General features: G+C 37.7%; 2 protein-coding genes across 5 annotated transcripts in view; one reads left to right on the top strand and one right to left on the bottom strand.

Annotated features, from left to right (window-relative positions):
* The window catches only part of SELENOF (selenoprotein F), a 55,590-nt gene extending 46,146 nt beyond the window's left edge, over window positions 1-9,444 (bottom strand). Inside the window, exons 1-2 of the mRNA XM_002917665.4 lie at window positions 9,118-9,444; window positions 207-374 (exon numbers count right to left, since the gene is read on the bottom strand). Of these exons, the coding sequence (XP_002917711.2) occupies window positions 207-374; window positions 9,118-9,201 (252 nt within the window). The 5' untranslated portion in view covers window positions 9,202-9,444. The remainder of the gene's footprint in view (window positions 1-206; window positions 375-9,117) is intronic.
* A 341-nt stretch (window positions 9,445-9,785) lies between these two features.
* Window positions 9,786-26,286, top strand: part of HS2ST1 (heparan sulfate 2-O-sulfotransferase 1) — a 217,876-nt gene continuing 201,375 nt past the window's right edge. For 3 of the 4 annotated variants that reach the window (XR_004623292.1, XR_002142363.2, XM_011222976.3), the window contains exon 1: window positions 9,786-10,276. Coding sequence is in view for 2 of the 4 variants with exons in the window: in XM_011222976.3 (XP_011221278.1) it covers window positions 10,153-10,276 (124 nt within the window). In the remaining 2 variants the exon portion in view is untranslated. The remainder of the gene's footprint in view (window positions 10,277-26,286) is intronic. The other variant, XM_002917662.4, reaches the window with a different exon arrangement.

The following is a 26,286-nucleotide window of genomic DNA, read 5'->3' on the forward strand; positions in this document are numbered from 1 at the left end:
TAGAATGGGGTCCTGGTATATAAACCTTCACTGTTCCTTCCTAGTTGCTTCAATTGATCTAGTGGGCCAGAAAGAAATCAGTTGACTTTCTAAAACTATAAAATGTAAAAGCTAGAGATTTTATATTTAAGTTGATGAGGCAATTTAACATTTCACCTTATCTCAACTACACCAACTAATGGAAGAGAGATACTAGAAAACAATACCTTTTTTGTTTCAAATTGTGCTTCTTCCTGACAGCATCCTCTACAGTCAGGATCCAGCTGAAGCAGGTTAAACTGTCCAAGAAGATCACAAGAGCTGCAGAGCAAGTTGCTGGAGAAGCCTAACTCTCTGCAAGCCTCTGATGAAAACTCGGCCCCAAATGCAGACACCTGAAAATAAACAAATTGAGAAATAAAACACTATTCCATATTTATATTGGAAAGCTTCCAAGAAAGGAAAGCCTAGGGTTGTCAAAATCTAACACAGTGGAGATGAATTACTGAAATGCCTCATCTGGGGACAAATTCTTAATTATTTTTAAGCTCTATAATTTTGTATGAGTCTTTGGTTCTTCCCAATTCCCTGACAATCTTTTTTCTGAAAAATCTGCCATCTTTCAGCTTGGCTGAAATATGATTAACAAAAAAAGGTAATATATATTGTTTCTTTTGGCATATATATATTACATATAAAAACCTTTTTTAAACATTCAGAAGTTTAACAAAAATTTTTTTAAAGATTTTATTTATTTGAGAGAGCGCACAAGTGCTTGCGCACAAGCCAGGGGAAGGGCAGAGGGAGAAAGAAGCAGCCTCCCCACTGAGCTGGGAGCCTAACATGGGGCTTAATCCCAGAACCCTGGGTTCAGGACCTGAGCCGAAGCCAGACACTTAACTGACTGAGCCACCCAGGTGGCCCCCGTAAGTTTTTTAAAAAGGAATTTCCTTGGAAGAAAAACCAAATTCCCACTTCATTTTAAGAACTTAGTGCTTGTTGATATGGGTCTATGGAGTAACATTAACTTCTAGGTCTCTACCACACCCTATAAACTTATCTTCATTCACATCTAGCAGGGGAAGGGTAAGGAAGAAGACGGAGTGAGGAGAGCAGGAACCGAAATAAAACTTTGGGGTTTAGGTACCAGCTCCATCACTTATAAGCTGCGTGATCCTGGACAAGATAACCTCCCTCAGCTTTAATTTCTTCACCGATAAAAGAGCAATAATTTTTACATAAAATAGACTGAGGTAAGATGAATGAAATGACTTATGCAACCAATCAGAACAAACAGCAAAAGCAGGCTTTCAAAAATATCTGTTCTCTTCCCTTATCCATTCTCTCATGCATGTCTCAGTGAATATGGTATACCTTCATCTAAGGTCAATCCCTCTACCTGTGCTTTGGAGCCTATCTTCTGCCATTTCCACAGGGATTTAATTTAATTGGTAACTCAATTCTTCAGTGTATTCAAACCTTAAGGTTCTAATTGCTCTCCCCACATTCTGTCATTTCTGAATTGTTACTATAGTCTAGCTTCTGATCCTACTCTTCAACTAAACTTGCCAAAAATCACTAAATGCAAAGGCATTCAAAACTGTTCTGGCTCCAGCTGTTCTTTCTATGGGCTTGTCCTCCTTCTTCAGTGCTGCTCTTTTTCATATTCTATTTCTGGTTCTCTCTTTGCTTTACATTTTTTCTGTAGATGACTGCATCTTTCCCAAGGCTTCAAATACCCACTTACTGAAAACTCCTGAGTCTTTTACTTGAGTTCAAACCTCCAAAGCCAACAGCCTAACTGACCTCATTTATATGTTCCACTGACATTGCAAATTCAAAATCTCCAACAGTGAAACTTACCTTTTCTGCTTAAATTTATTCCTCTCAATGTACCCAATATATTAGTAAAATGGCACCATTTTCCCTGACCAGTAGTTGCCCAGGTCAGTCACCCTAGATTCTACATTCTCTGCCATTCTTACAAGCAATTAATTAACAAGTTTTGACAATTCTGTTTCTCAAAGAGCTTTCAAATCATTTCTTGCCTCAGTGGCTTAAATGGTCACTCCCAGTACTACCCTTCTTTACTTTTCCAATCCCATTCTATTTTTCAGCTATAATGAATTCCTGGAAGAATAAAATTCCTACGCATACATTTGCTCATATTTTTCCTACATCTAAGGCTCCCTTTTCACCTTTTTAATCTCAACTTAATTCCAAAAACCTGATCAGTATCAGTCTTTCAAGAAACCTGGGCGGGGGGAATCAGATACTAATCTTTAGCCATAGTGCTTTTCAGAGAAATAAATTTGTGCACAGTTCTAAGCACCACTCCTGACACTGTACTACATAAACGTAGAGTTGTCTGATTCCGTAGTACTGTGAACTCTTTTGAGGGCAAGCATTAAACTGTTATTACTCTGTGTTTAAAGCTAGTTCTCATCTGTGAACAAATGAATTGGTGAAAACTACAGCCTCAAGTAGGGGGAATTTCAGATTGTTTGACTGCAACTGGTTGATCTTCTAGACCAAGGGTATGCAAACTTTATGTAGAGGGCCAGATAGTAACTGTGTTAGGCTTTGGTGGCTAAATGGTTTCTGTTTCAACTACGCAACTCAGGTATGGCAGCACAAAAGCAGCACAGACAAAAATAAATGAGTGGGTGTCTTCCAATAAAACTTCATATAAACAGGGCCAGCTGGATTTGGCCCACCAGCTATAGTTTGTCAAACCTTCTAGACAAATCAGGTAGATAAAAACCCAAGGGCATTTGCCAATGTAAAAAACTAAGGAGTGCTGGCATACTCGCCCAAAATGCTGATCAGCCAATTGGTCTTCTGCCAGTCAATACCCTAATTTGATACCTTACACATCTTTCATCTTATCTCAGTAATAATGTGGAATGTATATAATATTCAAAATAGATCCCAGTCTTGTGGGAGGCACCTAAGACACGTGCTGCTGTACTAGTACTTGGGAGTAATTTCTTGATTAGTAAAGTGATATGCTTGATCTATTTCACAGGTTAATTTGTATTTTCCAAAGAAGGCCACACCAGTATGTACACATCATCCCACATGGTATTCTTACAATGTGACTGGCAGTCCTCTGTTGAGAAGTAGGAGTCTATTTTCCCTCCCCTAGAATCTGGGCAGGGGCTTGTGATTGATTCTGACCAACAGAGTACAAAAGAAGGGATACTATGTGGTTTTGAGGGTAGGTCATAAAAAAGGAAACAGCATCTTAGTGGCTAGTGCTCCTACATGCTGTGTCTTTGCCTCTCTCAGAACACTCTACTCTGGAACTTAGCCACCATGCTGTAAGGTAACCTAAATTAGGGGGACAACATGGTCGGTCCCATGAAGAGAGCCACTGAAGCCCCCAGCTGACAACCATCATCAATTAGTAGACATATGAATAAAGAACTTCATATTTCAGACCTTTCAGCTGAGACCCCATGGAACACACAGCTCACCCTGCTGTATAACCTGCCTGAATTGCTGACCCACAGAATCTAAAAGCAAAATGGTGATTTGTTTTGCAGCCATGGTAACTAAAATAGGTAATAAAAGTGAAATCACTTTGAAACCATGAACTGCTTAACAAATATAAGAAACTGTTATGCCAACGCATGTTTCACAAAACAAAAATTTCAAATGAATGACCATGCAATCATATTATTTGCTTTTATTCTGGCATTTATTAAGCACCTACTGATAGGTGGCATAAATATGCAAAACACGTGCTTTGGAGTCTGATGACATCTTGATTCCAAAGCCAGCACAGAGCAACCTTACTTCTGAATTTCTGAATAGGAGTAATTACCATTTATCTCACAGAGTTTTGAGGATTAAAGGAGAAAAAGTACAGGAAGCATCGAGTTTTCTACCCAGGACACAGTGGGTACCTGATAGATGCTGCATTATTCACTTTCCACTACTCTTAAAAACCTCTTAAATACAAAACACTACTTATGTTTTAATTATTAGACATGGGATAGAGGATAAGTGTAGTGGAGATGCAAGGTTAACTTGAGTTTCATGAATAAACTACTACTTTCTAGCTCTTCTATCATTAGTTTTGCAGACTCAAGGCTTTGTTTTTTGGGGGGGAGGGGCAGAGAGAGAGGGGGGCAGAGAGAGAGGGAGCCAGAGAAACTTAAGCAGCCTCCGTGCCCAGCACAAGCCCAATGTGGGGCTCCATCTCACAACCCTGAGATCATGACCTGAGCCAAAATCAAAAGTAGGATGCTTAACTGACTGAGCCACCCAGGTGTCCCTTAAGGCTTTGAATCTAAGGATATCAGAACATATTTTAAAGTACATCACTAATAAATATCAAATGTTAAATAATATAGGAGTTCAAAGTTATAAGTTATGCCTGTTCATTCTTTATTACTAAAAATCGAAGAACATTTAAATGTGCACATTAAGGTCAAACATTAAAATTTAAAATACAGCTACACTTGTAAGAAAGACACAGAGTCTAGGGACAGGGTGTGATAACCCTGACTGGGATAACCATTTAAGTTTAATTTCCCCAGTTCAAAGTAGGATTGACAAGCTAAGAGACTCCAATTCTTTTCTCCATGCATTACTCACTGATTTACTTGAGAGGGTTGTTGGCAGGGAAACTGGATTAACCATATTGTAACATTACCTTTTCAGGCAAACGTCTGGTATAGATATACATTTTATTATACATACATACGATTAGTTTTCTCTTAACTGGTCCTTAATCTCAGAAAACTCATAGATTTCTCATATAATTGTGAACGGATTTCAAATCTGAGACTAAACCAAATAGATGGGTTTACAGATGAACCCCATGAAAAATGAATACCAGAAACACTGCCATGACAGCAGGCTCTCACAAAGCACCAGATATTTCACTAAGCACTTTATATCATTATTCCATTTAATCATAACAACTCTGAAATAGGTTTTATCCCCATTTTACAGAGAGGGAAGTAGACGCTTAATTAGGATAATTAAGGTAATCTAAGACAACACAGCATAATAGATGGCAGTATCAAGATTCTAATCCTGATCAGTCCTCAAAACCCTTATTAACTACTATATCTCACAGAATCCTTGATGCACCACTATCATACATACTACTTAGAATAATAAAAATGCCAGCAATTGTAATTGTGCAGCCCATTGTAATAAGATGGATGGAGGTTAACCTGTGAAGAGGAGGATAAGGTGTTATGTCTCAGATACATAGTATCATTCTATACCGCTTTCAGTACAGTGCCTCTTTTTTTTTCCTTTCTTTTTTTTTTTTTTTTTAAAGATTTTATTTGTCAGAGAGTGAGCACAAGCAGGGGGAGCAGCAGGCAGAGGGAGAAGCAGGCTCCCTGGTGAGCAAGGAGCCTGACGAGGGACAAGATCCTAGGACCCTGGGCAGACACTTAACTGACTGGGCCACCCAGGTGTCCCAGTATAGTGCTTTTTTGAATGAAGAAATATTATGTATGAGCTGAATGAAGCCTTGAATACCACTTAGTTCTGGGATGCTCCAGGGAAAGCTCCCATAGGCCATACTAAAATATTACTTTTCTAATGCTAAAGCATACTCAGAATGTATTTTCAGATTAAATTACTTTATATCCTCCCAGCTGTCGCCTTATTGGAATTCTGAGAACTATACATTGCTACTAACTTTAAATAAGGGCTACACAGTAGCACAGTGATAAAAACCTGTCTAGTGTAAGGACTCAGAGGTAAATTAACAAAGTAGGAACTAAGTCCTCTATCCATCTTGGTAGCTCAACCTCAAGGTGCCAAGAAATTCTTCCCTCATTCCCTTTTTATTCATCTGTCAGGTACCAAAGATTTGGCTTTTTTTTTTTTTTTTAAACCACTGCCAAACAACTTCTTCCACCTGGTCACTACCCCCCCCCTTCAGACTATGAAATGTAGTTTTCTCTTTAGTGTTTTTCCAACAATCCTCCATACTTCCCCTTTCATTCTCAAAGAATTTATTGCCTTATTTTCTTAAAAACACTACTCATTACCCAAGAGATAGAAATAAACGTTGGGGAAGTTAAAATAGTTCAACAAGAGTGAACTGCTCAGGACTGTCTATTTTTGGAGTCATTTTGTATTTGTGGGAGTGAGTGGGGTTCATCACCAATTTACACAAACTACAGATATCCTGAGGATTCTGATAGCAAGAACAAACACATGAACTAGGAGGCCATTCACACCTCTGAGGGATTTTATTTTTTAAAGATTTTATTTATTTTTGTGCGCATGCATGAGCGCAAGCTGGGGGGGAGGGGCAGAGAGAGAAGCAGACTCCCTGTCAAACAGGGAGCTGGATGTAGGACTCTATCCCAGGACGCTGGGATCATGACCCGAACAGAAGGCAGACACTTAGCTGGCTGAGCCACCCAGGTGCCCAACTCTGAGGGATTTCAATGAACAAATACATATGAGCCACAATAAAAAAAACAAACAAAAAACCAAACCCCAAATAAGGTCTCTGTATTCCCTTTAGCTACATTCTTGACACAGGAGGGGGGGAGGTGGAGGGTTACATACACAGAGGTATGGTGCAGTTAAGATTGTGGATCTGTGTAATACAGTGTAAGATATGATGATAGAATATGAAAGGGAGAAAGTATATCTGACTTTGCATATCTGGAGATGGTATTAAATTAAGCTTTGCATTTTATCTAAACATTTTACATTAGGCCTGGTAAGGGAGAACATGGTGTGTGAGAGATATGCTGAAACAAATGACCCCAATTCTTCACCTTACCTTCTGGCTCTTGCAGTAGAGGTAAGTTCTAGGAATTAAGCCTGGCTAAACAAATAAGTATCAGGTGAAACAGGCCTTGTTAAGGAATGTTCAGGGGAATAGACTTCACCTTAAAAACAACAGGGAACCACTGAAAAATTTCAATAATAAAGTTTTAAAAAGATGACTGTGGATGATTGTAGAGATTGGATTAGAAAGGGAGAAAATGAGATATGGCACCCAGTTTAAGGAAGCTGTTGTGGGAATTCCAGGCAAGCGAAAATGGTGGCCTGAATTTAGGTACTGCCTGTGGACATAGAATTAAGTGGACCGGCTTGGAGATTTTCAAGGGTTTAATGACTAATTGGATTCAGAGAGTGAAAAAAATGTTAAAATGACTACCTGCTGGCTTGGGCAACTGAGATGCTGACAAAGCCAACCATTTAGGTTCTGACAGAAGAGTGAACCAGGAGGCTATTAGTGCTAATGAGAGAGATGCTGATGGTCTGAGCGAGGGATTAACATTAAGTGCATGGATCTGAGAGAGATTTAGGTACTAAAATCAACAAGACTTGGTAATTGCCTGATATGAGGTATGTAAAAAAAAGTCAAAGATGATACCCAACTTTCTGACTTATGTGGATAGTCATGGTGGTAGATTATTTAGTAGCCAGAAAATCCTCCTAGCCTGGTATGTACATTTCTTCGTCGAGTTTGTCACTCCTCCCATGCAGAGATGGAGTCTGTTTCTCCATCCCTGAAGTCTAAACTGGTCTATGATTTGCTGTGACAAATATCATGAGGTGGAAGTGATACAGGAGATTTCCAAGGCTAGGCTTCAGGAGGCACTGCAGCTTTTGCTTTTTAAAAAGGAATGCTGCTCCGAGACTGCCATGAGAAGAAGTTGGGCTGGCCTCCTACAAGGAGGAGAACCAAGTCAAACTTGCTGACAGCACCAACTAAGAAAGAAGCCATCTTAGACTTTTCAGTTCAGCTGACCTAGTACCTCAACACAGCTACATTCATGAGCCAGAGGAAATCAACAGAGGAACTGCACAGCAGACCCACAAAATTATGAGAAATTGTTATTTTAAGCCACCAAAATTTGGGGTGGTTACACAACATTGATAATTAGAGAAATCAGGAGAAGTCAATGTGAAATGTTATTCCTTATCTTTGCACGGTAGTGGACTCTAATTATCTAAGATTGGCACAAACACACACAAAATCTCCAGTAGAAAATTTAGAGAGGGGTCTTTGAGTAATTTCTAAGGGGCACCAAATGCCTGAACAACAGAGTACAATGATACTAATTAGAGAAGTTAAAAATCCACCTTTAAGGTATGGTTGCAAAAACAAACAGGCAGGAACTTCAAACTCTTTGAGGAAAGAAAAGCAGGGGCTGTTTATGGAAGTCTTTGGGATAGGCCCTAACTCCCCCAAACCCTGCCTAAGTCAATGATACCAGGTCTCCTAGGAGAAAACTTTTCAGCAGGCTCAGTAATGAAAATACTTCAAGAATTAAGCTGTTAATGAAACGTGTAAAAGCTCCCGCAGTGCCCGGAAATAAAGTTATTCACATAACAAAATATGGATCGCAAGCTTCTTAGGAGGAATCAACCAATATTAAGTTGCACATGAATGAATAGAAAAATAAGACAAAATTAGCCCTTCCCCATTCAAAGATTAAGAACGCGTCTGTTGTGTTAATGAAGAACTTATTTAAAAAGCTGATTAACACTGCCCGATTTTAAACGAGATGAAGGCTATCATTTTAGAAAATCGATTTCAAAAATAAATTATGCTTTAGTATAGAGTAGCTCCTTTCATCCCAACAACATTGTTTAAAACCACAAGGCACTGAAATGCACCCAGCAGCACGTGAATGACAGAGATCAGAGATAAAAGGCTAATAGTGAATTAGAGACCACTAACAATTGAGAGAAAAAGTAAACAGGACGTGTACCCTCGACCAGATTTGGGGGCTTTCTTCTAAGATTTAGGGAGCCTTATCACAAAGAACGGTAGTCCTCGTATTCTGCCCGTTTAAAAACAATCTTCATTACTTTCGAAGATTCATTGCCTTTCCCCCCTCAACGTGTGGTTTGCAGGCTGTTTTTAGCTGGAACTCTGCAAAAGAAGATAACTGCTACTCAAGATATTCTGAAGTCAGGAGAAAGAACCGCTAGAAATCCGGGGCGGGAAAAGAAAAGCATCAAACGAGGAATGAAGCCACGTAGCATTCCGGGCGCAGCGGTCGCTGAGGAAGCCCAGTCCTCCCACACTCTCCAAGTGTGGCTACCACACAGGACCGACTGTTTAGTATCCCTCATCGCAACATTCCCTACTCGCTCTGGGCTTCCGCGGACATGATCTTCACTTACCGCTTGAAGTACAGCAGCCAAGAGCAACCGCAGCGCAAACGCCGGCCGGAGCAATCCACCCGGCCCAGCCGCCATAGCTACCATTTTCCGTAGGTTTCCGACTGTCCGGAGGACCCCTCAGCTAGGGGCGTCCACTCCGGAGCCTGATCCAAAACTGGCTGCTAAAGGCCGTTGCCATCAAGCCTCTTAGTCTGCAGAGACAGGTATTACCTAAGGTTATACTGGAACCTAAAGGTGGTCAAATATCTTTATATTTGATATAAATATGAAGTCGCTGGGTCCTTTCGAAAACCCCTATCAGGCATTTTCCTAAACTCCCCAAATCTGTGCAACTCTGAGCTCCTTCCTTTTATTCACGACATTCAGTCAAGCAGCCAAGAAGCCCCGCCTTCGCAGGTTTCAGCCTTCCTCCTTCTCCAAGTTTACCCAATCGAATGCCGCTTTGGTTGACACCCACGGCAAAGGAAACCAACCGTAACACGAACCAAGAGTGAGACTCCGGGTTTCTTCGGTCCAATAGGCACAACTGAACGGGAGCAGAGGGTGGAGCCTCTGGTTGCCGAGCAGCGTACGTGGAGGCGTGCGCGTGGTGGCGGAGGAGGATGGGCAGGGGGCGGAGCCGAGGGCGGCGCAGCCGCAGCCGCAGCGCTGGCGGAGGAGCGCGCGGCCGCGGGCAGAGGAGGGAGGGAAGGAAGGAAGAGAAGGAGGCGGGCAGGCAGGCGGGCGCGGGGGTCGGGTATTGAGGCAGTAGAGAGGCGAGAGCCCGGCAGCCGCTTCGCGCTGTTTGCTGCGCGGGCTTTTGGAGGGGCGACGGTTGAGTCGGTCCCGGAGAAGCGGGCACCGGCGGCGTTGGTGCTCGCGCCTGGGGGCGGGGGACTGGGGAGGCGAGAAGGGGGGTCGCTGCGGTGGTTCTCTCGCTATCGCGCTCTCCTTGCCTTTCTCCCGGCTTGGTGGGCTCCCCTCGGTGTCTCACTCGCCTCCGGGGCCCCGCTCCCCGCCCCCCGCGGTATGTCTTGATCCCGAGCAGCGGGTTTCATGGGGCTCCTTAGGATTATGATGCCGCCCAAGTTGCAGCTGCTGGCGGTGGTGGCCTTCGCAGTGGCGATGCTCTTCTTGGAGAACCAAATCCAGAAACTGGAGGAGTCCCGATCGAAGCTAGGTAAGGAGCAGAGCCACTCCGGGGTGAGTGGTGTGGAAGGGCCCGGGCCAGGGAGGCATTGCGACCGGAGTAAGTGGGCTTTCGTCTAACCCGCGGTCTGTCTCGGGGGCAAGAGGGTGAAAGAGCTTGCAACGAGAGCTGGGACTGGGGGCATCGAAAACACAAGCTCCAAGCATGGTGTGAATTAAGCGTGAGTGGCGTGCTGGGCTGGCGAGGTCAGGGGGCAGAGGTTGCTAAGGTGGGCTTTCTCGTGCCTAAATGTTACCAGAAGTAGGCATTCCACGGAGGACACCGCAAGGGAAGAGCGAACTCAGCAGGGAGCGGGAACTGCTGGAGGAGGCAGGAACGCTCAGCCTTATGTGTTTTCTTGAGTCTACTGAAAGTCCCGGCAATGTCAATCGAGGGGTATTCTAATTTGAGGTGTGGGCACCTGGATACAGATCTTTTGGGGACGGGGAGGTTCACGAAGAGTTAGATGCCCGGAAATGGAGGGAGATATGGGAATGATGGTGAGTAAAAGAAATAACACTGTAGTGAGTTCACTCTTGTGCTGGTGGCAGCAAGGGACCACACAATTGACGGGAGAAATAGGCTGCCAAGGTAGGATAGGAAAGCAAATAAAAAGCTTCGTGGTACTGAAAGGAGGCATCGAGGCATTCAAGTGCTTTTTTTTAGTGGAGCTAAATTCTATTAATATTTTAGGTTTAAGAATGTTTATGTATGTGGCCCCCGGCAATGTTGATGTAGTGCGTTTAGGAGAGAAGAGAACGCTGAAGGGGACATAACAGTGAGAATTAAGTTGGTGAAAGGAAAAGTAAGATTATGCAATAAATAAACCGTATGCCTAAGTACCTCAAGGAATTCACAGTGCTTACTTTAACGAGAGAAGGGGTCTGAAGTATATGATGTTGGAGTATGAAGTTGTAAGAGACCAGAAAAATGCACAGATAATAGGTGCTTTCAGATTAGTAGGGAACTTTGGCATTTGGGAGTTTGGGATGGGGAAGGGAGTGTTAATGCGATACATTTTGATTTAAAAATGTACATAGCATTTAAAAATCAGCTCAAGAGGCTGTAGTTTGAATATGGGAAAGTAATGTGAAGTGTTTTTATGTACATACTTTCACCTCAGCATTGTTGTAAATACTTTTGAGAAGCAAGCAATAAAATACTAGCAGCAAAATCATGTAGACCAACAGCTGGGTGCTGCTGTGGGTGATAATTAACATCAAGGAAAAATGTATTAGTAAATAATTGTAATATTAGAAGTATAGCTGCCTATTTGCAGTTTGGCAGACTTTGCGAAAAACCTTGGAAACATGTTAAAGAGCAGTCTGTCAAAAGTATCAAATAAATCTAATTGAAGTGCAACTAAAGTTGAAGGAGGAGCTAAGGATAATTCCATTCCTCAGCTCTAGGGTAAAACTCACCCTGTATAGTTTTGAATTTATTTACCGTGATTTTATTAATTATGTGTCTTGTGTAATGGAAAAATTATTCACCTTAAACATTGAATGTTGGCCAATACATTTTTCCTTTTTGTTTGGATCCACTTAGCATTCCGGGTCATTTTCTGGCCTCTTTAATGATCCAGCTTTACAGAAAAAAATGACTCCTCTTAGAAAAATTTGAAAGTTATATTAAAATTAAGAGTTGTATTTTTTCTTTGTTGTATTGCTATTTATATTTCTTGAGCACATTACAGTGGCTAGGATAACTTCAATTTTTATTTTCTTTTTTTGCCTCAGATTTTTTTTTTCATAACTCTGGAAAGTGGTTTCCATAGACACAACTTAATTGATTTTAAAAAGAGGATTATCTTAACATGTAGAAAGCCACAGGTAGAAGATAATGTGCTTTTTTTGCCCATGATTTTTTACAAGAAACCTTTAAATTCTACCAGAAATAGTAAATATAGATCAAATCACATACTCAAAAATGAGCCAAGGAAAGGAGCTCAAATACAAAACACTTGAAGGAACTAATAATGCTCTGGAGCTGCAAAAATATGGCAAGTAAAATATATAACTTGATGTCAGTCTTGATTTCTTAAAAAGAAAAGACTTACAAAAGACAGTACTAAAACGGATGTTACCAGTTTGTGATCTTCCTTAGGGAAGGAAGGCAGAATGCATAGTTTGACAATCAGACTCTGTTCTAGGCACTTCCATATGTGATATTCTTATGTAATCATCCAAGAACACCATAGAAAGCTATTTTTACAAATGCAGGAATAGGCTCAAAGGTTATATAACTTGACCACATAACTAATAGTGGCCGAGTCAGGATTGGAACCCAGGTACGTGTGATTCCAAATCAAGTGCTTCTTGATTATACCAGGCTGCTTGGGACTTTATATTGACATTAAACTAAGATTTAGCAGTTTGAATAGAATTTTTAAACAGTAATATCAATGTTTAATTGCATTTATTGCTAAGAATGAATATAATTCTGGGAAAATCTAATTTCTGACACAAAGAAATTGGTTTAGTGTAATGTCTGCTCCTTGTTTATATCCAAATAATGAACATAATTATATTACCCAATGAAACAACTGAAATAGGTTATTTCTGTTGTAGGAAAAAAAAAGTCTGCAGTTGTTTTCTGAAAGTGGAAAGCTTTCTGTAAGCTTATGCGTAAGTTACAAAATTTACACAGTCAAATATCAATTTCGGCAAGTAGGTTTCTTCTGTTACTTGAGAAGACTGTCCCCAACCAAGATTATGTACATTCTCTATATTTTGTTATAGTATCTTATAATTTTTATTTTTTACGTTTAGTTCAGTAAAGTGTTCATATATTTATATTTATTATAATTTCTCTCAATGAATAGCAACTTATGGCAAATAATACGCTAATAAATAATTCATATTCCACTGTATGTTACAGTTCTTTTTTTCATATATTACAATTCATTTTTTCATGTATCAAATTGTCCTATGTTTTTGGATTGATTTTGGACTCCATTTTTTCTACTAATTAGATTCTCTAAACTTGCAGGATCTATATATAGGCTTCACGGCATCCATGAATTCCCTGAAATTATATGCATAGCTTTCATCAGATTTGCAAAGACATATGTGATCCCTTTAATAGTAGGAAACACTGACTTGCAGTAGATGGTTTGTATTTAATGAAGCATGTTTTTTTGTTTGCTTGTTTTTAATACTAATATAACATGCAGCTTGTGAGTTATATTTAGGATACAAACACATTAATTAAAAAGTTCTCGGGGTGTTATATTGAAAAACTTCATTTTATTAAAATGTATGCTTAATTTTTCTAATGAGATATGGAAGATGACATGGAATCAATGAAAACTGTTACTTAGCTTACTACTTACTTAGCTGTTGGAATTGTATATCAGAACTTGTTGCTTTTACAAAGTAGTTTTTTTCTGAATCTCAGGAGACACCTGTTGCTAATGTTGTCTGATGGAATAGTGCAATGAAACCTTTGTTCCATAAATGTTAGAATTAATATGCTTATTTTATTTTGTATAGGGTCTAAGGATTTATTTATTAAAATATTTTATTTATTTATTTGACAGAGAGACAGCCAGCGGGAGAAGGAACACAAGCAGGGGGAGTGGGAGAGGAAGAAGCAGGCTCATAGTGGAGGAGCCTGATGTGGGGTTCAATCCCATAACGCCGGGATCACGCCCTGGGCCGAAGGCAGACGCTTAACCGCTGTGCCACCCAGGCGCCCCGGGTCTAAGGATTTAAAATAATATTTGCTGTTCAAATGCTTCTAACACCACTATGTGAGTTTGTGAATACCTTAGGACATACTCTTTTAAATGAGGGCAGTAACTCAGAGTGGACTATTTAGTTCCCTTCACTGGTGAAAATTATGTTACTTTCTTTGTTCTTATAATACTCCTAAACTAATGAACTAACTCCAGGACTAAGGTTGAGACTGCTTTTTGGAATTTGGTAGTATTTAAAGTGCCTGAAGTAAGATGCAACAGTATCTGTAATGTTGCCAAGAATGGTAGATTTCTCTACTTCTGAAATTGTTTGAAAAATTCACAAGAGCTACTGCTTGGAAGACTTTGGATTAATTGGAATGCAGGTATTCTAGAATTACTAATTAGTGCCTCACTTATGAGTCCTGAATAGGATGTCTAATGCCATGGAGTAATCACTAGAAACAATTGGTCTCAATTAAGGTAATCCCAGGAAGTCTGTCTGCCACTCTGTTAAAACTTCTAATAGCTTTTTGGCACCTAAGTGGAGTTGGAATAAGAATGAATATTCAAACACTGCTCTCTAGAAGACCACTTTTGAGGGATGTTCTAGCTACCTGGACTTGACAGTCATGGTTCACTATAGCCTAATTGCTTATAATTATCTACCCACCTACTAGTAACTGTTTATGTACTCCACCTTTCTGCCTGTTAACTATAGATTATCAGGCTGTTGGACCACTTGTGTACCTGATCCAGTTTCCTAACCTACAAGGCATGGTTCCAGAAGTTTTCCTTCATTCTCCTATAATCATTCCTTCTCTTTTTGCTTGAATGTTCTCATCAGCATATGAACATGCTATTACTTCTCCCACCCAAAAATCAAAGCAATACTTTCTCTTGACTACCCTTTACTCAGCCAACCTCTGTTCCATATTTTGGCTTTCCTTTGCAGTAAAACTAAAAACTTGTCCTGTCTTATTGACTCTGATTGTGAGACTCAACAGTAATTTCCCTAAATCCTACGGTCAGTTTTTTGACTTCATTTTACTTGACCTATCAGCGGAATTTGACACAATTGATCACTTCCTCTTTTTTTGTAGGTTTTCTTTACCTTGCTTCCAAGATACCATACTCTTGGTTTTCTTCCCCTCATTGGTGGTTACTTCTCCAAATCCCGTGTTAGGTTCTCCTTTTCTCCTCAACCTCTTATCGTAAGCATAACCCAGGGCTCAGTTCTTGGAACTCTTCTCAATTTACTCTCCTTAGTGGGTGACTTATATGCTGACCACTTCCAAATATATATTTCTAATTCAGGCCTATTTCCTAGGAATTTGGCTGCCCACTTGAGTTTGTCTTTGAGTAATTAATAGACATTTCAAGCTTATGGTGTCCAAATGGATCTTCTGATATCTTTGTCCACTGCCTCATCCATCCTGAATGCATTTTATCTTTGACCTTCCCTATCTCAGTTGATGGCTGCTCTATCCTTTCAGTAGCCAGGGTTTTACTTGACTTTTCTTTTTTCACACTCTGCATCTAATCTGTCAGAAAAATCTTGTTAGCTTTGCCTTCAAATATTTCTTCAGTATGACTACTACTCAACACTTGCAGTGTTATCACCCTAATTCAAGATACCGTCATCTTTTCCCTGGATTACTGCCATGTCTTAACTAGTCTGTCTGCTTCCACATTTGCCTTTCCACAGACTATTCTTAATACAACAGCTAGAGTGATCCTTTTAAGATGTAAATCAAATCATGTCACTCTGCATAAAACTCTAGAAGCTTCCTGAGTTAGGGCCCCACTTTTATTGGCTAAACATGGCAAATGACTTTTTTTTTCCATTGACTTACTGGGTGATCATTTTGGTGGATGGTTTTCTTTATATGGATGATCGATTCAGGGTCTTGGGTACCTCCTGCCATCTAGGACATTAAAGGGTGAGGAGGCCCCCCTTTCTAAACTTTTTTGGCCTCTTATCCTCAGTATTGATGAAGATTGTTCACTATATGCAAGGTGGGAGGTTGGTAAATAGGATTTTTAGCTGGCTGTTACTTATCAGTTACAACTGTGTATTATGGAAGGGGGCAGCATACATTTGAATTTTTTGAATCTCTTTGCATAAATCGTAAAATTTATTTAGATTTGTTTTATGCCTTAGCATATAAACTGTTTCAGTAAGTGTTCCGTGTGAACATGAAAAATGTATATTCTGTTGTTATAGGATGGAGTATGCAGTACATGTCAATTAGGTCTAGTTGGTTGGTAAAGCTGTTCTTCTATATCCTTGATTTTCTTCCTGCCTACTTGTTCCATCAATTATAGAGAGAGGGGTTTTGAAATCTCTGATAATATTTGTGACTTTGTCTATATTTGCTTGAAGCTCTGTTACTTTTTGCTTCATGTATTTTGAAGTACTATGATTAGGTGCATAAATGTGTAGGAATGTCATGTCTTCTTGACTAATTAACCCCTTTTTCATTATGAAATGACCTTTTTTATCCTTGGTAATATTCTTTGCTCTGAAACCTACTTGTCTGATTAGCCACTTCAGTTTTCTTTTGATTAGTGTTAGCATGATAGATCTTTTCCCACTTTGTGGTGTTAACCTGTTTGTCTTTTTATTTAAAGTGGATTTCTTGTAGGCAGCAAGCAGTTGGGGCTTGCACCCAATTTCATAATCCCTCTTGTAAATGGTGGTGTTTGAAACATTTACTGTTAATGTAATTATTGATATGGTTGGGTTTAAATATGTGCATTACTACTTGTTTTCTATTTGTTCCATCTGTTCCTTGTTTCCCCTTTTCTCTCTTTCTGGCTTCTTTAGGATTAAGTATTTTGTTATTCTATTTTATCTCATTTGTTGACTTACTAGTGGTGCACTTTTTTGTGATTATTTTAGTGATTGCTTTAGGGTTAATGGTATACAGTATACTATGTCATGGGTAAGAACCTTAATTATACATCCATTTCCTCTTGCCTGGCTTTTTGCTATTATTATATATCTTATTTTTACATATAGGTTCTATAACACAGTGTTATTTTAAGCAATCAATTATTTTTTAAAGAGATTAAAAATGCCTGTTTTATATTTACTCATCCATTTTACATTCCCAGTGCTCTTCATACCTTTGTGTAGATGCAGGTTTTCATCTGGTACTATTTTCCTTAATCCTGAAGGATTCCTTTTAAAATTAGTTATACTGGGGTGCCTGGGTGGCTCAGTCTGTTAAGCATCTGCCTTCAGCTCAAGGCATGATCCCAGGGTCTTGGGATGGAGCCTTGCATTGGGCTCCCAGCCCAGTGGGGATCCTGCTTCTTCTTCCTCTACCTTTTCCCACTGCTCGTTCTCTCTCTCTCAAATAAATAGAATCATTAAAAAAATAAAATTAGCTATACTGAATGTTTACTGGTGATGATTCTTTTTTTCCACTATTGCATGTTTGAAAAAGTCCCTGGTTACCTTAGATATTTTTGCTGGGTATAGAATTCTAGGTTAATGTATATATTTTTTCTTTCAGTGCTTTACAGATGTTACTCCATTGTCTTTTGGCTTATGTTTTTTCTTATGAGGCTGCATCATTATTATCTTTGTTCAGCTGTACTTAATGCCCTTTTTTTCTTTTGACTGCTTTTAAGATTTTCACTAGGTTTTAAGTTAATTAAAACTTGCTATAGTTTTCTTCATGTTTTAGTGTGTATGTTATTTTAGTTAATATTATTGATACAGTATATGTGTTATTTTGGTTAATAGTAACTTTTAAAAAATATGAATTAAAATTTAGTGGCACAGTGTAAACACAGTGTAAACATTTCAGTGTAACTGAAGTCCTGCAAAAATTAATTTTTATTTGGTCTTCAATAAAGAGAGTTGTAAACTCGACCCTATTTTCATCAGAAAAGAGCTTAGTGATTAATGAGGGCTTTCTATGTTTCTTTCATTTTCTAAGGTGTGATGTGAAAGGACAATATCTTAAGTAGTCAGTGATAAATATAATATTTTGAATATAGGGAGGAATGTTGGAACTTTGAGTAAATTGAGTTGTTGAATTAAAATCGATAATCCTCCTTCAGCCTTGTGTTTGACTTAGTTCTTTTAGCTTTGTCCATATCATACTGAAACTAGTTCAGCAGTCGGTTTTGACGTGAAGATTGTTGATCAAATACAACTGAGAAGTTTGTGATTATTTCGTATTTAGATTTTAGGAAGCTGCCTCTAATTGCCAGCATTTTTTATTTCACCATAGTACTTTTTTAAATAAAATACAATCATCTCCAATAAAGTGTTGCATGTTCCCTGTGTGTTATACACCGGTGGCAGAAAGCTAGTTTAGCTCAATTGTTTCCTCCATAGAAGAGCTGATTAGAAAAACTGGCTTGACATGATTTTTTTTTTTTTTTTTTTTGTTAAATAGGATAGGATAAAAACCATTCACCATTGTCCTTTAGAACATAAATTTCTTATCTCCCCTTCATGTTTTGAAGATTAAAACAAAAGAAACACACTTCTGATGGTATTTTAGTGTCTCAAAATAGATTTCTGAGCAAGGAAAATGAGGGGTATGTGTGCGTTTTTTGCTTCTGAACCTGGGAATTGTTAGTGATAGTCTCTTTGATTTGGAATGAACCCATCCAGGAATGTCTGATTGTTGAGATGCCATTATGCTCCCTTTCTGTTTTGTCCTAGGTTAGAACTCTGACTAATTAAGCCTGTGACTAGCTACAGCTAGTCTTCCTCATGACCACTCTAACCACTTTGACTTCCTTTTGATCTTATTTTTTATTATCTTTTTTTTTTACTTGATTTGAATCTCTTCCTTCTTTGCCACTGGGCCCATGTTTCTTCAGTGGTTTTCTGCTTTTTCCACCAGTGGCAAGCCATCATGACTCCTGAACCTTCATCTATAACAGACAATAATAACTAACATTCGTTGAATACTTACTGTAAACTAGGCATATTTTAAGTGTTTTATATGTATAACTTCATTTAATGTAAATGTGGCTTATTTCTGCTGTCCTCAGAGAGTGGGAAGATAAAATAATCCTCAAATGATGTAGTGAATGTGAAAATGTTTGTAAACTATAAAAACTACAGTCAAAAACCCTACAATTATAAGTTATTATTAATAGTGATGATAATATATTTATTGTCTTTTTGTTGCTGTTGTCTTTTTAGTTTAATGTAGTGTTGAGTTTATGTGTTTTTTTCTGCTGTAGTCTTTGCCCGATGCCCTACCTTATAAGATTACACTTGTCTTACAACTGTTTAGATAAATCAAATGATGATGTTACATGAGTTAAAGGTTTGGCTTTCAGATTGACTATTTCTTTCCTCTCTTAGGAAGGAGTAAAAATCACTGGCAGTTCATTATTATTTGCTCCTAAAGATAAACATCTATTTACTTTCATTAAAATTACAGAAAAGTCCTGGCTCTTTACTATGACTGAAGATCCTTCACTCTTGCCTACTAATCTTTGCTAACTTGGCAGTTTAAGGATAGATTTTTATAAAATGCACATTAAATTTGAATTATGAACAAGGGAATCTCTGTGTGTGTGTAAAATAATTCCTTAGCTTCTAAGTTATTTTTTTAATGGGTTGACAGTCAAATTAGTGGAGGAAGAAAGAACCCAGCCTATTTCTCCATTATGGAAAAAGTTTTATGTGATAGTTCCTTTATTGTCAGTTTTCCCACAGTGATTCATTGTCATATTCTCAAATACAGGGGAAAAAATGTGTTCTGTATCCTTTATTTTAATTGAGGAATTTCAACTTTTTCTTACTTTTTTATTTGAATATGGAATAGGTTGTATTATAGGTTTAATGCTGAGATTATGAGAATCCTAAAGAACAGAATTCTTGAATCTTACACAGCATCAGAGACTTTTCAACTTTCAACTACAATTAAATATAATGCTTACTTCAGCCTCTGAGGTAATTTTGGAGAAATAGCATCATTGCTGCCTTTTAGTTAAGGAGTCACTAAACATTCCATACTTGTATTTGGTTTACACAATAAAAGTGAAGTGGAAAGGTCTTATTATTTAGTAATAACAGCTTGGGAAAATCAGGCATCTAATCATAAGAATTGAGATTATCTCACGTAGCATAACTGCTTTATGATACTGCTCTTCTTGCTGTGATACTACAGGCTCTCACTGTGATTTAAGGTTTTCATTGTAAAACCCATTAAGCATAGAACCTTATATATTGGTTATTAACTGCATTTTGACAGAGAATTTAAGACCACATTGTTGATTATTTAGAAAAAAAATTATGGTATGTAAGTAATCTTTCTATTTGGTTTTTAATTTAAGAAAATCTGATAAAATAGTTTATAACTTATTCATATAGCCATGATATCTAAGAAAAATTGGACTAAGTTGACATTTCTAAGCTACAGTTTTCAAATATGATTTGAAATAAGTATTGTTAGATTAACATTAAAGGCTAAAAATAAATTGCCAAAGCTTAAATTAAAGATAGTTTTGAGGAGAGCTGTTGCCTTAATTTAATTTTTTTTTTTTAACCATTCCTCTGGTTGTTCATAGTATAGTATACACAGTTTCACATAATTGATGTAATATTCTGATTCATTTTATACTCCAAGCAGTAGCAACCTAATTATCTTGCCTGGGGATGAAAATATTCCTGAATAAATAAAGTGACGCACAAAAGTCCTATAATGTTTTGTTTTAGGCTTGGGTCATGATCAAATATATTAACTTATGATTTATAAAATTAAAATTACTGATATAATAAGTAGTAATGTCTAATGGTGATAGTCTGCTTTCTATATTAGAACAGTATTAATAATAGGAGATAAATAAGATCTGCTTACTAAAAGCACATGCACTATCAGACATAAGAAGTGGGAGCTCTTTTCAAGGGAGGAGGGAGAAGAAGACAGGAAAAGTGCAACAATCTATGTTAAGTTAGTATGGTGAACTTGTCTTCCTTAAAAGCTTCTGAGCACGCTTCTGAAGAAAGTAATGCAGTTATGGTAGGCTTTTAGATAATAGGACACAAAATAATACTATTTTTCAAAATAGTCACCTTGAGAAAGTTGTACATTAAAAATAATGTAATTGCTAAAAACATTTTGGTTTCTTTCACGTAGGTTTCTTAGATAAAAGTGATTATAATATTTTATCTTTTCATTTAACATCAGATCATAAACATGTTCCTAGGTTGTTATCACAATTGCTAACATAACAGTTGGCGTAAAAAGCCCCCTTTTTGGTGTGGGGAAATAGTGTTTTAATAGGGTTTCAGCCTTTCGTTCTGGTAAACTATAAAGTAACCACTTGTCCTGATTTTATTTAGCTGTAAATATTCTAAATATAATAACATATGAGTTTCAGAATCTCCTTAATTGGATTGAAATTTAAAATCCCAATCTAGAATGCATTTGACTTTATTCTGCTTTCCCTTGTGGATTTTCACCCAGGGCTGATCCAGGTGTTGTGAAGCCTTTAGCTTTTATAATTTCGGGGGTCGTTTTTAAGAAAAAAAAAAAAAGTACAAAATTATGAATGTAAAATCATGCCTATGCTTTTTGGAAGGGGCCACGCCAAGTGTATGAACCGAAAGTTTAAACTTTATTTGCTGTGTAGTGTAAATCCATCCTTNCGTTTTTAAGAAAAAAAAAAAAAGTACAAAATTATGAATGTAAAATCATGCCTATGCTTTTTGGAAGGGGCCCACGCCAAGTGTATGAACCGAAAGTTTAAACTTTATTTGCTGTGTAGTGTAAATCCATCCTCCTGATGCCTCATGATACTCAAAGTCCAAGAAGGAAAGTGCTGTCTGATATACTAAAGAACTGTTTTGTTTTTTTTTAAAGCAAATTATATATCTTTCTTTTTTTTTTTTTTAAGATTTTATTTATTTATGTGACAGAGACAGAGATAGAGACAGCCAACGAGAGAGGGAACACAAGCAGGCGGAGTGGGAGAGGAAGAAGCAGGCTCATAGCGGAGGAGCCTGATGTGGGGCTCGATCCCACAACACCAGGATCACGCCCTGAGCCGAAGGCAGATGCCTAACCGCTGTGCCACCCAGGCGCCCCCAAATTATATATCTTTCCATCTGTGTATTTCTANCGATCCCACAACACCAGGATCACGCCCTGAGCCGAAGGCAGACGCCTAACCGCTGTGCCACCCAGGCGCCCCCAAATTATATATCTTTCCATCTGTGTATTTCTGTCTTTATACCTTGTAAATAACTCGGTTTGTGAAACATTTAGATGAAGTTACAAAACATGGTTGATGTGGCGATAACTGCGGGTCTGGGGAGCAGATAATTAATCCACCAGCCTCCCCATTGGAATTTTGTACCAGTTGAGCAAATACATAAGGGAATCAGATGGAGATCAGAAATTTGCGAGTTGAGATCAGAATTTTGGTTGGATAAAGCTGGATTGGAAGGTTTGGCTTAGAAGTGTCACCGGAGTGGCCTTCTCATTACTCTTCATCTCTGATTACGATTTATCCAGCCTTTTACTGCACTAAACAATTGTAGGCCTCTTGACAGGGGCCAGAATGTAGGCTTTCCTTAAGTCTACAGCATAGAACAGCAAAAACTGTGTGCATCTTCGGATAAAGACTGGCTCTAAATGAAAAAGAACTTATGCGACACTGCACAAAGGATGCCTAGTTCCTTCTCCCAAATTCACCAGAGAAGTCCATCTTTTACTCTTTCCCTCCTCACACTATGAATGCTTTTTTTTTTTTTTTAAGGTATTAAGACTATTAACTTCACAATTTTCCCTAGATAGTAGTTGGCCTTTGAGTTTGGTTCATTGTATTTTTATGCATACCATAGATTTTGATTTTGGTATAATTAAAATTATTCATCCTTTAGGGTTTTTGCCTTTGGCTTTTTAATATATATAAATACATATGTATATGTGTGTGTATATATATGTATTTAAGTAAAGATGTAATTATATATGATTTTATTTGAGTATGTGCTTAATGGTATTCTGGTTTAATCTTCATTTATTTAAGTGTTTTCATTTCTTTATATAAACTTAGTTTTTAACATCTATAATTTTTTATTTGTGAAGAACTTTTCTTGCAGGCAAGTCTACCGGTAACAAATTCCCTCAATTTTTGTTTCTCTTAGAAAATCTTGATAATGTCCTTTACCTTTGAAGAATCATTTTGCTGGATGCAGAATTCTAGCTTGATGTGTTTGTTTTTTTTCCTTTCAACACTTTAAAACATTTTACTTCAGTCTCTTGCTTGCATGGTTTCTGAAGAGAATTCTGATATAATTCTTAATGTTGTTCCTCTTAGAAAAGGTGTTATTTCTTCTGGCTTCCTTCAGGATTTTCTCTGTCTTTGCTTTTCTGTAGTTTGAATATGATGTGCCTAAGTGTAGATTTCTTCAGTATTCTGTTTGATGGTCTCTGAGCTTTATGGTGTGTGATTTGGTATCTGTCATCTATTTTAGAAAATTTTCAACCATTATTCAGATTTCATCTGTTTGTTTTTTTTTTTTTTTCTCTTTCTTCTCCTGGTATTTCTATTGTGCATATGTTACACATTTTGTAATTGTCCCATAGTTCTTGGATATTCTGTTTTTTGTTGTTGTTGTTAATTATTTTTTCCTCTTAGTTTTTCAGTTTGGGAATTCATATTGATACATCTTCAAGCTTACTGATTGCTTTCTTGGCTGTGTCCTGTTAACCCATGAAAGGCATTCATTTCTGTTACAATGTTAACTGATTTCTGTTACTTTTGATTCTTAGGGTTTCCATAGCTCTGCTTACGTTGCTTACATTATCTACCTGTTCCTTCATGGTGTCCTCTTTTTCCATTGAAGCCCTCAGTCTATTAGTCATAGATATTAAATTCTTAGATGTGGTAATTCTAAAAATACCTGTTATATCCAAGTCTGATTCTGATGCTTGTTTTGCCTCTTCACATGTTTTTTTGCCTTTCAGCATGCCTTGTGATTTATTGATAGCTGGGCATGATCTATTGAATAAAAGGAACTCAGGTAAATAGGCCTCAGTGTGAGGTTTTCTGTTATCTGGCTAGGAGGCTGTATTTACTGATTATTTTAATCAGTGGTGTCAGAGGTTAAAATTTCCTCTAATGTCCTTGTTGTCTTTGAGTTTCTCCAGTAACTCCTGAGGCTTGTTTTTCTTTCGGCTATTAGATATCTTAAGATATGAGCCTTATTGTTGGTAGGTAAGTATGGGGGGAAGGGAAGTGTTCTATTATTCTATAATTAGGTCTAAGTCTTTTTTTAACTTATACATTTATTGTTTAATCCACAAGCTTTATATAGCTTTAGTTAAAAACAAAAACAGTGAAAACAAGACACTATTTCAAAGTCTGGGCCCTTCCAGCCTTCCAAATACGAGAATTCTGGAAGATAAATGTATATACCGATTGGAAGAACAAGACAAAATTATGGAGTCATGACATTTCATAAAACAAACTTTTATATAACTGAAGGATCCTTCCTCGTCTGAGTCTTTTAGTGAGCCTGGCCTGTTGGTAGTGACTTTGTGGAGTGCTTGTTAATTCCCCTCCCCTTCTCCCCTTCTCCCCTCAATTTAGGTGAGACAAGCCTAGAGAGGATTGAAGTTAGGTAATTCCTTTACTCAGGGTTAGTTAGGCTTTGGTAAAGTAGTTTTTGAGGGCCGGACTTTGTTATGGAGAACAGAGAGCCCTGGGCTATTTCAAATGGCTGCTTTTCCCCAGCCCTCTTTGGACGTATGAGGGAGTTTTTCTCAGATCTTCATAATGCGAACCTGCTGGTGCACCTGGAAGCAACACTTAGGAAAGTCCTTCTCCCCAAGTCTGCCCATTCCCTGATTTGTTGTTGTTGTTGTTCTCAAGTTAATCCACACAGGACTTTCAGTAATTCATCAATTGTAGTTTTTGTTCCCAGGGATACTGACCCCACCAGTGGGCTTCACAGCTTCTGTAAGCTGGGATTCTCTTTATTCACCTCTCTCTCCAATTTTCAGGGCAGCAGTTTGCTCTGGTCCTCAATTCTTTGATGGATCTAACAAGGGTTGTTGATTTTCAGTTTGTTCAGCCTTTTTCTTACTGTGAGAATGGTAGTAATGACTTCTAAGCTCTTTTCACATCTAACCAGGAACACCCTTGGTGATATTTTGTAAGTAGTTGTGCTGTTTTATTCTGTTACTTTTATTTTTTGACTTTTATGTTTTTAGTCCATCTAGAATTTAGGTTTGTAGGGATATAGGGAATAGGGTATGTATCTGGGCCATTTGTGTGCAGTACTTTGCTTAACAATTCTTGGGTATCAGGGTTTTCTGCTTTCAATTCTTATAGCCTAATTATTTTCTTTAGTACCTGGTAGGGGTAATCTTTCCTACATGATTTTTGCTTTACTTGTTCATTATTCCAGTTCAACCTCAGATTCATTTTGTTAAAAAATAGGATCATTGTGGCAGAATCATTTTGTTTAAAAAAAAAAGGCATAGGATAATTGAAATGCTTCAGATAAATAATATGATTAGAATGATAGTGTTATGTTTGGACTTCCCCATCTGGAAATATTTATCTTAGTTTATTAGGTTTTCTTTTACATTTGGAAGTTTATAATTTGTTTTCAGTTATACAAGTTTCTTGTGAAATATATTTTGTGCATTTTTAAAAACTTCTTGTTTCGAAATAATTTTAGATGCATATGGAAGTTGCACAAATAAGAGTACACAGAATTCCTGTGTATTGTTTAATGTTATATAGCTCCCCCAATGATGGCATCTTATAAAACTATAGTTATCAAAGCCAGGAAATTGACATTGGTATGATACTATTAACTATGCACTTTATTTGGATTTCATAATTTTATACATGCATTCTTAAATATATATGTATATACATATATGTATACATATATACACATACAAAAGTATGTATGCACATATATATATCTGCTGTTTTTGAAATAACCTTTTACTACACACCTCCTCCCTGCCCTCTCATCCTTCCTCAACCCTTCCTCCCCCTCTCTCTCTACTGGAGAGTGAGAATGATAATAATTTTCAGGAAGCTGCTTTAATAACAGATTTGAAATTCTAAAAGCTTTTCAGTTGCTTTCATTGAAGTTTTTAGGAATATAATCTTCTCATTTGCTAATAGTGTTATTTTTGTTTCTTTCTGTATCCTGGCATATTGCACTGGCTAGATTTCTAAGTTATACTTACTTTGTTCTGATTTTTATGCAATTATCCTTGGGTTTCACTTTTTTAAATTTTTTTTTAAAAGATTTTATTTATTTATTTGACAGAGAAGACAGCCAGTGAGAGAGGGAACACAAGCA

Source organism: Ailuropoda melanoleuca, chromosome 2, assembly GCF_002007445.2.
Source record: "Ailuropoda melanoleuca isolate Jingjing chromosome 2, ASM200744v2, whole genome shotgun sequence".
Lineage (NCBI taxonomy): Eukaryota > Metazoa > Chordata > Mammalia > Carnivora > Ursidae > Ailuropoda > Ailuropoda melanoleuca.